The sequence below is a fragment of the Leptinotarsa decemlineata genome, unplaced genomic scaffold (assembly GCF_025532065.1).
Source record: "Leptinotarsa decemlineata unplaced genomic scaffold, Ldec_3_MD MMD2_tig00004307_RagTag_RagTag, whole genome shotgun sequence".
NCBI lineage: Eukaryota > Metazoa > Arthropoda > Insecta > Coleoptera > Chrysomelidae > Leptinotarsa > Leptinotarsa decemlineata.
The window spans coordinates 5368498-5383258 of NW_027412606.1; the positions used below are offsets into that span (position 1 = coordinate 5368498).

The window sequence follows — 14761 nt, forward strand, 5'->3', positions numbered from 1 at the left end:
TCCGTTAGCAAAAAAATTGAATACTCGCTATTCGATGAAGTCGACAAAGGCCGTTTATTACCGGTGAGAAAGTTGTTAAAGTGCTTCAAAAGATGGTAGTCGGTTAGCGAGAGGTCTGGGGAGTATGGTGGGTGAGACAGAATTCGGTTTAATTTTCGGACGGTGATGTGCGAAACGTGCAGAGAGGTGTTGTCGTGAAACAGTATCGAACCTCTTCTTTTGACCAGTGCAGGCTGCTGCTGATGCAAATTTTTGGTACATTTCGTCGATTTCCTCACAATAGGACTCCACTCCGATGGTTTGTTGTTGAGAAATGTCGGGGTGGCTCATCGGTCTCATCGGCTCAAAAACCAAAGAAGGCTCAGGATGTGGAGTGTGCTCCAGATAACTAAGCCTAAGGATTAAGTGGGAAAAATGGGAAAAAATACCAGCGTGGTTCAAACAGAACTGGCTGGTATCTCAGTCGTCACAAAAGAAGTAACCAGGAAAGGAATTTCTGACAAAAACATAACAATCTGCACTGATAGTAGACAAGCCCTATTAGCCTTGAACAGACAACGTGTTACCTCAGGGATAGTACTGGAGTGCCACCGAGATTTGGCCAAAGCCTCGGTAGATAATAACATCATCCTGAGGTGGGTTAAAGGGCACGACAGGAGTAAAGGTAATCGCATTGCCGATTCTTTAGCCTAGGAAGTAGTAGGATTTCTGACTGACCACTGTCAACTAAGGAAACACCTCCATAATATGGGGCTAGTGGACACACCTATATGCAGGATGTGTGAACAAGAAGATGAAACTGTCAGGCATGTCCTATGCGAGTGTCCGGAGTTATCATCAATAAGAAAGTGTGTGTTCCTGGACACACCTACCTGGAAGGAGCAGGATGGAGAATGATCTGAGAGGACAACTACTCGGGAGGATGTACAATGGGTCACATGTGGCCTAAGTGGGCCTACACTCACCCTCTCTACTCTACAGATACAGATACTTGGGAACGTTATAGATTTTCATCAATTAGCGAACGACTAATTCCATGGCATATTTTTTTTTAAATGTCATGGAGAATATTTTCCATAATTTTCCTCGAGTTGAAACTATTCGTTCTATTCTACGAATCATTTTAGAATTCTTTCTCAAAAAATATAAAATGGGGAAACTTAGAAGTCAGTAACTGTAACATGACCGAACTTCAGTAACATATCAAAACCTTCTTCTGAAATATTTGTTTTCATTTTCAGAATGAAACTGTTTCTTGGACGCCTTGCGTGACAAATATTCGCAGTTTCACATCAGCGTTCCTCTACAGTATCGAGACCCAACACACAATCGGTTACGGAGGAAGAGTTATCACAGAAGAATGTCCAGAAGCAATTTTTGTTATGTGCATACAAAGCATAGCTGGAGTGATGATTCAGGCATTTATGGTGAGTAAAAAATATGAGACCAATTTCAATTCCCACTGAAAACTGATTTCATTCAAATCAGTTATATTCAAATCTACTCCATATTTTAAAGATATAAATAAGGAGTTTTTTTCCAAAGAAAATACACGTATCGTATCATTTTTATATCTGTGTTACCTATATTTATTTAATAGTGATGTTTAAGATCAAAGTTATAGTATAACTGTCCGTAAGAAAAAATATTAGGTTAGAACTGGTGCAAGAGGTAGTGCTTTCGACTCAAGATCGAAAGGTTGTGGATTAGAATCCAACCTCGACCAGATATTTTTTCTGAGAAAAATTTTCTAGTTGAAGTTGTGCTGATTTGACTACCTAATATAGATGGCGCTACTGTGTTTAGCCATGGTGCTTCTTAGATGGCTCGGGTAGTTAACATTGCATATCTGGAACACTAGGCTGATGTCTATAGTCGACGATACCGTTGACACAGCAAAAAAGTTGCAATATGAAACCAAGTACATTCCAAATATTATTATCTTCACTGCCAATAACTAATAACTGAACGTTTTGACTAAATCGGCCTATCTGAATGGTCTTCTGGACCAAAGCATTCACATTGTATGAATGATAGGTGTGAAAAAATACTAATGAGTTGGTATCGACCTCATCCTGTAAATGGATTTGTCTATCCTGAATTGAAGCTCATACAAACTTCTGATCGGAGGAGTTGAATATTCGAAAAATCAGGGCGGGACCTAAAAGTTGTTCTTGGATTCCCAGGGGTTTTGCGACATGCAATTCCTTCATGGGAAATAGGGCCGCAATGAAAAAACAATAGTTTCTTCATAAATCAGCAAATTGCCGAAATTCACATCAATATCGAAGGGGAGATAATTGAATTTGCTGAAAACATACGGGTTTATATTGAAATTTTCAAATTTGAACATCTTCCTAACCCAACTTTGAACATATTTTGGTAGCTTATTGAATGTTGAAAATATTTTCATCATCTCTGCTAATAAAGAAAATACAGATGAAAACCAGAAGAACTGGAGTCGGTTTTTTAGTACACTTCAATAGTAGGTACTTCAAAGTAGACAGACATAATCCAACCGACTTCCTGCCTCCCTCTGTTTGCGAGTTTTCCATACACCCCAATTTGAATATATGTTGATATACTTCCATTTTTGATACCTGATAGATAAAGCTATTCAATTTGTCTGTTAACTTCCTATATTTCACATTGAACCTGCTGCACATTACTTTGTTCCCTCTTTCCACATCTCCAAGAAAATGCGATGATAATAATAATAATAATGTTTATTAGCAGTCTCTCTGTGACAATATAAACAATGTACAAAAACAAAACAGTTTCTTGAAACTATAATAAACAATAATTTCACAAAGCCGAGGCTGTCCGTGGTATTGAGTTTATGTATTTCTAATCTTTAAACATTATTTTAAGAGGTGAACAGAAATGATTCAAAACTAGTAGTTATCAAGTTACATTCTAACTAATTCATAATCTACTAATATTGTAACGAGTATAATACACCAATAATCTAAATTACATTAATCTACACACATATATATGCACATAATTACAAATATTTATCTATATACGGAAAAACAAATACAATACTGTGAAGAAACATCGGATACATATTCATTAATCAACCAATTGTAGAATTGCGCTTCCTTCTATGGAAAGTATAAAATGCCATACTTTTTTTAATTGAAAAAGAGAGTATGATTCGACAATTTCCCTTGGTAGCTAATTGAAAAATCGTGGTGCTAAAAATGCTGGGATTTTTACCTTATCGTTTTCCTAGCAATTGGAATTTTAAATTTGTTGGAGTCCTTTGTTCTCTTGAGATATCTATGCCATATACAGGGTGTTCCTTAAACACATGCTAATATTTAAGGAGGTAATTCTTAGACCCATTTTAAGGAAAAAAACGTCCTATGGACGTATGTCCTAAACGCCTTAACTTTTGAGATACAGGGTGGCAAAGTTTTCAAAAATAATCAGTTTTTTAATAATAACTGATTTAATTTTGTAGACATCTTTGGCATATTTGATACATATGTTCCATGCCTCAAGGCGCATTTTCTGATGTACAATTTTCTTAATTTTCTCTGCCAGTGGCGTACGTACGAGTTTTGAAATGTATATTTTTGGCGAAAAAAATACTACGCCACTGCTTTATCTTGAATTAAAAATTATTTTTAAAATCTCCATACATTTTTGAGCACATTTGATTTGTTGGGTTTTCTTTGTCCGACGCATGGTTTTCGCTCAAAAAATTAAAAATCGCTTTACTTAAGGATAAATTCCTTAAAAATCTGATGCGGTATCGTGCATCGACTGAAAGCAAACTAAGAGATCAGATTTGTTGCAAAATAATTGAGGATCTAAAAGGTATTTGTTTGTTGTCAGATGCACTGTTCTCAATTAAAATTACGTCATAACGCAGCACCGCTTAATAATTTTTGAAAACATAAATTTAGTTATCCTGGAATAAATGACGTGTAGCAGAATTTATTTACTGCACCTCTTGGAAATATGGAGTTTGTTGATATGTGATTTCTTTTAAAGATTAAAAGCAGAGAAAAGAGCGTACCCACCATAGCAATAAAAAACGAATTCTCTGTATGTACAAACGTCAGTAGCTAATATTGATGTTGGTTTAAAGTAAGGTGTTGGTGTTAAAAACTGTCACAGCGCGTTTTGATTGATTTTGAAGTGTTATTGAAGTTATTTTGGTAGTCTTCTGTTTTTCTGAATATCAGTAAATATGGTAAATTATACGAATGCGGAAATGGCGCAAATGCATTACGTATATGGCCTTGCCGATGGTAATGCAACAAAAGCCAAGCGCATTTATCAGGAAAGATATCCTAATCATGCCTTACCAGATAGCCGAACCTTTTCAAATATTCATCGTCGACTTGGGGAAACTGGTAGTTCCAAGAAAGTGACTCCGGAAGGTAGACCTCGTGCAGTAAGAACTCCTGAAATTGAGGAAGCGGTGCTGCAAGAAATTGAGGAACATCCTGAGACGAGTACGAGGAAGATCGCTAGAACTCTGGATATTTGTCATCAAATTGTTTGGCGTATTTTGGTTGATTTTTTGTTATACCCATACCATATTTCAAGAGTGCAGGCCTTACTCCCCAGAGATTTTCCACAGCGTGTGAACTTCAGTCAGTGGTATCTACAAAGTATTGCACCGAATCCGCAGTTTGAGACACAAATTTTGTTCACAGACGAAGCAAATTTTTCTCGGAATGCCATTAAAAATTTCTATAACAATCATGTGTGGGCTGAAGAAAATCCCCATGCAATAACCGAAACCCATTTCCAACACCAATTTTCGGTTAATGTATGGGCAGGAATTATAGGTGATCATCTAATAGGCCCATTTTTTCTACCAGGACGCCTTGATGGTCGTTCTTATTTATACTTCCTCGAAGAAGACTTACCTGGGTTATTGGAAGATGTGCCACTTGCGTTAAGGAATCGAATATGGTACATGCACGATGGCGCCCCTGCTCATCTCAGTGTAATTGTCCGAAACCATTTAAATACAGTTTATCCTAATCGTTGGATAGGTCGCGGAGGACCTCAGCAATGGCCAGCAAGATCCCCGATCTCAACAGTTTAGATTTTTTTTATGGGGTCACCTTAAAACTCTTGTGTATAAAACTCCCGTTAATACTTTAGAAGATTTAAGAGAGCGAATAGTTGCCTCGTGTGAAACTATACGAAATACGCCGGGAATATTTGAACGGGTGCTTACGCACCCGTTCCCCGCATGGAATTACTTCCATGCGTAGAAGGGCGAAATCATGCATACTAAGTGCGGGTGGCCACTTCCAACAATTTTTATAATCAGTTTTGGTGTTATTACTAATTAACAAATTTGTGCTATTCGTTTAGACTTACTGTCACAAAATAAAATAAAATTCGTTTTTGTGAAAAATTTATTTTTTTGTAGATTATGTTTTCAAATATTATTAGGGAATTGGTAATGCGTTATGAAGCAATTTTCATTCATTCATTCATTTTAGAATTGATCTAATTTCTTAATTTGCTTTCTGTCGATTTTAATTTTTTTGAGTGAAAATCATGCGTCGGACAAAGAAATACCAGGAGATCAAATTTTCTCAATAATAAATGAGGATTTTAAAAATGATTTTATTTTGAAAAGAAAGCATTGGCGTAGTACTTTTTCCCCAAAAATATTCAGTGCGAAACCCGTTTCGCCACTGTTTGAAAAAATACAAATTTGTGTACATCAGAAAATGCGCCTTGTACAAAATATGCCAAAGATGTCTACAAAATTATCTCAGTTATTATTAAAAAACTGATTATTTTTGAAAACTTTGCCACCCTGTATCTCAAAAGCTAAGGCGTTTAGGACATACGTCCATAGGAAGTTTTTTTCTTAAAATGGGTCTGAGAATTACCTCAAATATTAGCATGTGTTTAAGGAACACCCTGTATAATGAAGCTCATTAGTTTTTTGTGTTTGAACAAATAGATGACTGAGTTGAGAAAGTATAATTGTCTCAAATAAAGCATTTCCATTTCTCTAAATAGGAGGTCAGATGAATATTTTCTTTTTTATAGAAATTTTAAAAAGAGTTTTTGCATAACTTGCAATTTTTGAAGATGTGTATACAATGCAGCAGATACACGAAAATCACTCAGTCAAACTGTTTCCCGAATACAAGTGACTCATAATTTTTTGGAATCAGGTTGGCGTTGTCTTTGCAAAATTATCCAGACCGAAGAAACGGACCCAAACTCTTTTGTTTTCGAGGAACGCGGTAATAAACCATCGTGATGGTGTTCCTTGCCTCATGTTTAGGGTGGGCGACATGAGGAAAAGTCACATCATCGAGGCCCACGTCAGGGCCCAGCTGATTAAGCATAAAGTTACCAAAGAAGGAGAACACCTTCCGTTTTTTCAAACAGAACTGAAGGTAAGAGATAAAGTAAGTATATCGGGTGCGTAGAACCTTTTTTATCATTTAACTTCCTAACCATGTAGAATCGAAACAGTGATTAACAATATTCAATAATATATTTCATTTCATAACAGTTTTCATTTTGAGTGGTGAAGGTTCAGGTAACTGTTGATCAAAAAGATAGTTTTTCATACCAGATACATCAACAATAATAATGCCATATATAAGTATTTCGGTATATTGCACTAAAGAACTAGTATTTTATGATCTAAGTTCTTCAGTTCCACATTACTCTCCAAGAAACAATTCAATTTCAGGAACGAATGTTGTATTCGCATAGAACCATTGTTTTATTCAAATTGAAAAGCGAATATTTTCGAGATAATCAGTGTCTTTTCCATACTTTTGATATCCATAATGCAAAGTATTGCAGCTGGTCTGATTTCATATGGCGATCGGTCGAAACAAAAATGATAAGTTTTGTGATTTTTAAACACCATACAATCAATTTCATCAATTCAATTCTTGTAAGAAGCAAGAATTAATCTGTCCATCCATTTTCGTGGTACTGGATTCAACTTTTGCCTTGAAGTGAATGCTGCACTGAATGGCAAAGTTTTTGCATCGGATCACTTTGATATTTGTGCATTGAGTCTTCCACGAAGATAGTTGACTCCAACCATCTATTCGTGGTTCAGCCTAGCACCACTGATAAGATCTATGTCTGGTATTGGGTCAGCAATGTTCTGCTTTTCGGCTCTGGATTCAAATAGTTGCCTTGGATTGAAAGTTTCAAAGAAAAAGTCTCGTTCGCCGAGATTTTGTAAATTAATTTGAGCCAAAATCACATAATTTCATATCATCATCAGAAAGGTTGATATTTTCTGTTATTCAAACATTTGTACAATGCTCCTTTAATTTTTCAGGTTGGAGGAGACGGAGAAGAGGACAAGATCTTTTTCATTTGGCCAACAACAATCGTTCACAAAATTGACAGTAAATCTCCGTTATATAATATGTCAGCCAACAACCTTTTGAGAGAACGTTTCGAAATCGTTGTTATTTTGGGTAAGAGAAATTTTGGATATCATGTTCAGTACCAATATGTTGAAAAATTTGAAACCCTGGTTCATTACCAAACATTAATCCTTCAATGATTTCTGTTTGGATAGATTAGAAAATATAGTGATAGAATTTCAATTTCGTACTGTCATGAAATGAATATTTATTGAAATAACTTGATTCCATTTGGGTTGAACTTGAAATGTTGAAAAAAATATGGTAAAATATGTTTTTTCCGTTAACCAGCTAACGCATCCCTACGAACGACAACCCTCAGAAGTCGAAACTTTTGCGAGCTGAGGACTAACAAGTACTTACCTTTTAACACGTGATTCATAAATTGAAATGACAAAAATCTATTCGTATTTTGAACTATAATCGAATATCAAATACAATAAATTATTCTTTATGTAACTTCAAAAAAATATGACTAATCATGAGTTTGATTTGAAGCATTTGAAAGAAGTATTATTTTTCTCATTCAACAAAACTACTTGAATGGGAGAGAAAGTTTTTGGCTTTCTACTACTCCACTTGAATGGATTTACCATATCGCGTGGACAGCATCGACATCTTTTTAATTTTATCACCTTCATCGATAGTTAAAAATGTATTGGTCTCTGCTCCATAGCCTCACTTTGTTAAATGATTGCAGAATTGATCTTCTTGACATTAAATTTCAAATTATCCGTTTCTATATATATACCCTATACCCAGTATAGTCACGACGTAGTACTCTCTGTCACTTTGCAATATTACTTTCACTCATCTATTCAAATACGTTGGGTTATCCAACCTGAATGTGGAATGGTGATTCTCCAAACAGTTGAAGATCTCGGTTCTAGGAGAGGGTGTGCTTCTCTACCACAAGCTGGGTATTCATGGTCAATTAATAACACATCCAGCGCTCAAATTCCGAATGTGATGTTTGCTAAAGGTCTTTATTCGAAGTCAAACCCAAAACAGTACTCTAAAGTAATGTCTCCGTCTTGTGACGTAGCTGAAGGTTATTCAAAGTCAAACACAAAACATTTCCTCAAGGTAGGTAGTTAGGTAGGTTCGAAACTTCAAGAAAGTCGCGTAACTGGCTCGAGTTCATTTGAGGTCAAAGTCACCTTGCCGAATATATGGGGAGTAAATGAAAGTCATTGAACGTTAAACCCAAAACAATACCTCTGAATCACCCTGTCTACGTTATGTGAAATTGCTCAAGGTCGTTCAAGGTCAAACTCAGAACACTTCCTCAAAGTCACCTTGGCTACGACGTATATAGACTTCATTTCAAGGTTGAAAGTGGAGGGAGGAAGTTTCCAAATCGGCTTTGATCAACTACTAAATTTTGTATACAGATTAATCACTTCGATGGAAAATTCTAATCAATCGCTTGGAGTTATTCACTATTGAAAAGCTTGGTGACACAATTTAGGAAGCTGGAATAAGCAGTATCAAACCATTTCGCTACCAATTTTGTGCCATCCATGACGCTTCAATTACTTTGGTTATTGAAACTCAAAAAATTTCAAGTCTTTCATGAAGCTATTATTCGATAAGCTTCATAGTTTCACTGATTGTTTGGAATGAGATATTCTTTCAAGTTGATGTCGTTAGTAAATCCTCACAATCCACAGTCATGTTGAAAAAATGCTGTAGTTCCTTAGAAAGTACTGAAACACAGGCTTTAAAAGCATCATCCTCACCGCAAAGAAATTGACTGAAGAATAAGATATTCTGTATTTAGTGCCACAATTCGACGTGTTGAGCGTCAAGTCAGTGAAACTGCCAGAAATGAGCCTATAATTCGTCCAGGAGAATGATTTCAGGTTAAATTTTCCAACCATTTTGTGGAAACTACATTGTTTTAAGTAAAAGAAAGATTTGAGTTGACAAGTACTCAGAATCTTGGTTTTTTTGTTCAATATAAAAACGGTTCCAGAAAAATCCGATCTTCTCAAACTCCGTATTGATCTCCAATTGAAATTTACTGTAGACTCTGAATCAGATATAGATTGTCGTTTGTTTTGTGATGAACTTTCAAGTCTGCAATATATTTTTGCCTGATCAATGTGGTTACTCCTGTTTTTATTTTGAATTTCTTCACAAATCGTAATTTACAAGAACTGTATCTGAATGTATGGCTAGCATTACAAATATTATTAGCTAAGCTGTTGAAAACCTATCTGCGATCGACAATATCCCAATCTCGAATATTGAATTTTTTTCCTAACACCAAACCGTTATTTCAACACCTCGACACGTGTTTCGATCACCAAGGGATCATCTTAGAGAGGAAGATCAAAGTTTGATCACCAAGTGATTATGTTCAAGAGGAAGATCTCCCTCTGGAAGATGATCACTTGGTGATCGAAACACGTATCGAGGTGTTAAAATAACGGTTTGGTGTTGGGAAAAAACTCCAGTAATATTCATTACTACACCAAAGGTTCCAAACACTGCTTCACAAATATATCAATCTCAATTGACAAATTTGGCACAAAAGAGTTATAAGAAAGCCAAAAAAGTGAAATTTGTTAGTTGTTTTGTTGTTCTTGTAATATAGTGGTTATTTCATCACTTATATCTCTCGTTTTTTCTGTATGGATTTGTCTTGCCGTCAGGGGGTGCCGTAAAAATCTTGCCTAAGGCGCCAGTAGTGCTGAAACTGATACTGGCTTGCATCTCAAAGGCATTAGGAAGCGTTCTTGATGAAAACTCTCCGGGCTCACACGGGTAGTACCACCTCCTTGATTTCACATGACTAACATCGTCATAATCGAACCAATTTACACAAAAAAATAATGAATAATACGCATAAGCCTACGCCTGAATCACTCCTTCCATTCGAAGTTTTTGAGTTCTCCGCGTTCAGACATACGTGGCGGGTGGGACTTTAATTTCATGATATGGAGTGAAACTTGAATTGATAGTGGTTGCTCAATAGAGGTATCACAAAAACCTGTTATTCTAAGTTATAATGTCATTGTTTGTAACCTTTTTTTTAATTTTGCAGAGGGCGTAATAGAATCGACTGGTATGACAACACAAGCTCGTTCCAGTTACCTGCCATCGGAAATACTGTGGGGTCATAGATTCCAGTCCATTGTTTCCTTCAAAAAAGAATCCGGAGAATACGAGGTTGATTATGCGCAATTCAACAATACAGTAGAGGTAGATACACCTCTCTGTAGTGCCAAAGAGCTAGATGAACGTCGGGCTATGTATAGCAATGAAGGCTTAGGTGAGTTTCAGTTTTGTCTCATACAATTGTAAAGCATGAATGATAGCGAATATTGATTGATAATTGAAATATATATTTTGAAATGTTAAATTGAATGATCGATAGAAAACATTGCTATGGTCTGAGTTGTAATGTTTCTCTTCCCGCCGAAATACATAAAACAGAATACGCAGTAACTGGAAAAACAACTAATGATTATTTATAAGCACTATAAAAGCTAACGTGTCCAATACTTCTTCAGAGAAAATTGGAGTGTCCTATGAATGAAGGTTCTTTTTAAAAACTCTCCACATACTAGTGAAGATTGTAACCCTATCTTTCATGAAATACAAAATTTATAATAGATTTACTCGAAAGATAGGCACGATGCGTACGGCAACTCTTCGTCGGTATGCACTACGCAGAAATAGATTACCTATTCTACGTTTTATGGATGCCTGGAGTTCCAATAACTTTCTGATAGAATGTAAAAAAAAATTGACCATAAATAAACAAATGATAATAATACCAACTAACATTACGTTCAACAAAATTATGTTGACCTCCTGAAGAACTGTAAACGATGTTGTTTACCCAGTAAAAGAGTTACATCTCCAAAATATTGTGGCGATGTTACAGAGTGACGTACGGTGTCACGTCACTGTTAGTCTTAATGTTTTTGCAGCGACGTCGCTAACCAAAATAGCATCATCAGGAGATTCAAAAAACACATTTATTTCAACTCATGCAACAAGATTTACGATGTGTCTGCGACCAAGTTTTTTTGCTACATCTCTGTTACACGTTTTGTTACGTCGCTAGCTTCAGTTGCTTCGTAACCGTCAATATTGGACTCTGCATGCTGTATTGTTTTGAAATTAATCTGAATATATGCGAAAAAAATTGATAAATTCCCTCAGACTTTTTCAGATGCCTCTTAAGGCAAAATAATGAGTGTGAAAACGAGGGCATCATATTTGAAATATATTTTATGGTATTTTTCACAAATTGTACTCAGTTTTTCGAGATAAATAGGGCAACTCTCAGTAATAATTAATAAAATATGGTGTATTTTGCTATGTTATCTACTTCAGGTAGATAATCTGCAATAATATCACACCAATAGTCCAGTCATTATAGTAAGTTCACCTCGGAATTCGAGATACCCAGCTGTAAGTCTGTAAATACTTGTATATTGACACCCTAAAAATTGTCTCAAAACCTACATATGGTAGGGTGTAAGCAACTATTAAATTTCAAGGTCAAAGGTCACAAAAATCGGTTTTTTGCGCTTTTTTTGGGAATATCTCATTTCCTATGGGTTTTTTGCTATTTATATTTATCATCAATATTGTAGAATACAAAATTCTCTACAAATTTTGTCGAAAAAAAATTTTTATACGGTGAACCGTTTTCGAGATAGAGGGCGGGGAGCACGCAGTCACAGCATCACTTCAGGTCAACCGGTGCCTCCGGTCGAAAACGCGCCATATATAGTTGATGAACTATCGATAAATCAATGATTATAAATATTTGTCAATTTTTATTAACTATTATATTATATTTCATCATTTTTTTCCTAACTTATCCACTTTTTATTCAGTATTAATTTATTTAACAACACTTACCTGCCCATGTAATTGCAGAATTGTTAATGAAAATATAGGAATTATATTTGAATTTTAACCTAATTGATATTTATAACTTCTTACATGATAAAAAAAACAAATAAATTATGAATGAATCTTTTTATTAAAAAATATCATTGAATACATTTATTTTTATTGAAAGTAAAGAAATGGAATGAAGAGTACAAAAACTACAATTTATAATTTTAATCATCTTCCTCCTCTTCTTCTGGCTGCTGGTCAATTTCAAACTGGTCTTCATTATCGTCTTCAACGACATTTGTCTCAAGTTCTTCCATGATTTCGGGGTCAAAGGTTCCATCTTCGTTAATGTCGCTCTGATATGGTAGAGCATTGAGACAAGCTTGCCCATTACATTGGCCACAAGCTGAAGAGCATTGCAAGCCCGCTTTCCTGCATCCGCATCGCGAACCACAACCACTCTTGCAGTTGCAGAAAATTGTATTTAGCAAATCTTCTGGAGCAGGTGGTAAAATTGTCATGATAGGCTCCAGAAAATCGTTTCGCATTGCCCAACCCCATACCTGGGGTTCCAAATCATGTCCTAACCAAGTTTGAACTTGATAATATACACGGTTGAAATGTTTAAAAAATTTTTTTAAACAAAATTTGTAGAGAATTTTGTATTCTACAATATTGATAATAAATACAAATAGCAAAAAACCCATGGGAAATGAGATATTTCCAAAAAAATCGCAAAAAAACCGATTTTTGTGACCTTTGACCTTGAAATTTAATAGTTGGTTACACCCTACCATATGTAGGTTTTGAGACAACTTTTAGGGTGTCAATATAGAAGTATTTACAGACTTACAACTGGGTATCTCGAAATCGAGGTGAACTTACTATAACGACTGGACTAATAATATGACTGACCGGGTCTCCTCCTTAACTAGCTAGGTAGAATATACATCACTGTTTTGTAAAACTATAATATAACGTTTTGAACCTTGTGAGAGTACAGTCAGAATCAACCTTGTTATTTCTAAAATATAACTTAAAAGTTATTTATTATATCTCATTTTCTCACAAGATTTAATATAATTCTTGTGTGTAGTAATTATTCACACATCATGGGTCAAAACACCATGTAGGTAAGATTACTGGTCCTGAGTTGGTTAGACATCGAAGCCCTACAAAGAATACTGACGTGAAGCCGAAAAATACAATGTTTATATATTGGAAGAATTGAACTTTCAGATCAAAATTTGAACCAGCCTTGAAACTATGCTAGCATTGGTTGACTGATATAAGTTAGACTTATTCAGACACCAAACTTTCACTTCAGCTTGTGATTTTAATTTTATAATACTATGATTGACAATGCCTGATGTACTGTTGTTGAAAAAGAAGCAAATAATATTTATCTGGCGTGAAATGAATCTAATGAAAACACATGTCCTTTACCTGAACAAAAATGTCATTTCTCGATGCGTGTTTCGCTAACCAAAACAGCATCATCCGGAGATGACTTAAACTACGTATTCAATTTGACACATTTCAATGTGAGATTTCCACTTGTATACGGTATACGCTATACGGTAGCATCACAGTATTGTGACGCCCAAAGTTTAGAAATCGAATAAATGTATAAAAAAGGCGAAAAATATGTATCAGTCAGATAGTAAATGATAATACGACAATAACAAAATACCATAAATTAATTTATTGATCCTCATGCAAGGTGAAGATTCGTGTAGATGCATATAAAAACATAAACATGACTGGTAGCGAAACGGTTAGGGCAAAGTGTTTTTAATAGAAAAGCACTTTTAGTTCACACCGTTTTTCACAGTATTCTTTCAATATTTTCAGTTGAAATTTGACGAAAGGTTAAATCAGAAATACAAATTTTGAAGTAAAATTTAAAGTCTATGTATAATAATGAATCATTTAGCGATGGAAAGTAGATTACCTATTCTACGTTTTATGGATGCCTGGAGTTCAAATAACTTTCTGATAGAATGTAAAAAAAATTGACCGTAAATAAACAAATGATGTTGACCTCCTGAAGAACTGTAAACGATGTTGTTTACCCAGTAAAAGAGTTACATCTCCAAAACATTGTGGCAATGTTACAGAGTGACGTACGGTGTCACGTCACTGTTAGTCTCAATGTTTTGCAGTGACGTCCTTTACCAGAAAAAAAAGTCATTTCTCGACGCGTGTTTCGCTAACCAAAATAGCATCATCAGGAGATGACCTAAACTACGTATTCAAAAAACACATTTCAACTCATGCGACAAGATTTACGATGTCCCTGCGACCAAGTTTTTTTGCTACATCTCTGTTACACGTTTTGTTACGTCGCTAGCTTCAGTTGCTTCGTAACCGTCAATATTGGACTCTGCATGCTGTATTGTTTTAAAATTAATCTGAATATATGCGAAAAAAATCGATAATTTCGCTCAGACTTTTTCAGATGCCTCTCAGGGCAACATAATGAGTATGAA

The 14761-nt window shown here is 35.3% G+C and overlaps 1 protein-coding gene across 7 annotated transcripts in view; it reads left to right on the forward strand.

Moving 5' to 3' along the window:
• The window catches only part of LOC111503006 (Inwardly rectifying potassium channel 1), a 133793-nt gene that overhangs the window by 111550 nt on the left and 7482 nt on the right, over positions 1-14761 (forward strand). For 6 of the 7 annotated variants that reach the window (XM_023157193.2, XM_023157195.2, XM_074178841.1 and 3 more), the window contains 4 exons: positions 1242-1427; positions 6171-6410; positions 7310-7451; positions 10453-10680. In XM_023157193.2, coding sequence (XP_023012961.1) covers positions 1242-1427; positions 6171-6410; positions 7310-7451; positions 10453-10680 — 796 coding nt within the window. The remainder of the gene's footprint in view (positions 1-1241; positions 1428-6170; positions 6411-7309; positions 7452-10452; positions 10681-14761) is intronic. The other variant, XM_023157194.2, reaches the window with a different exon arrangement.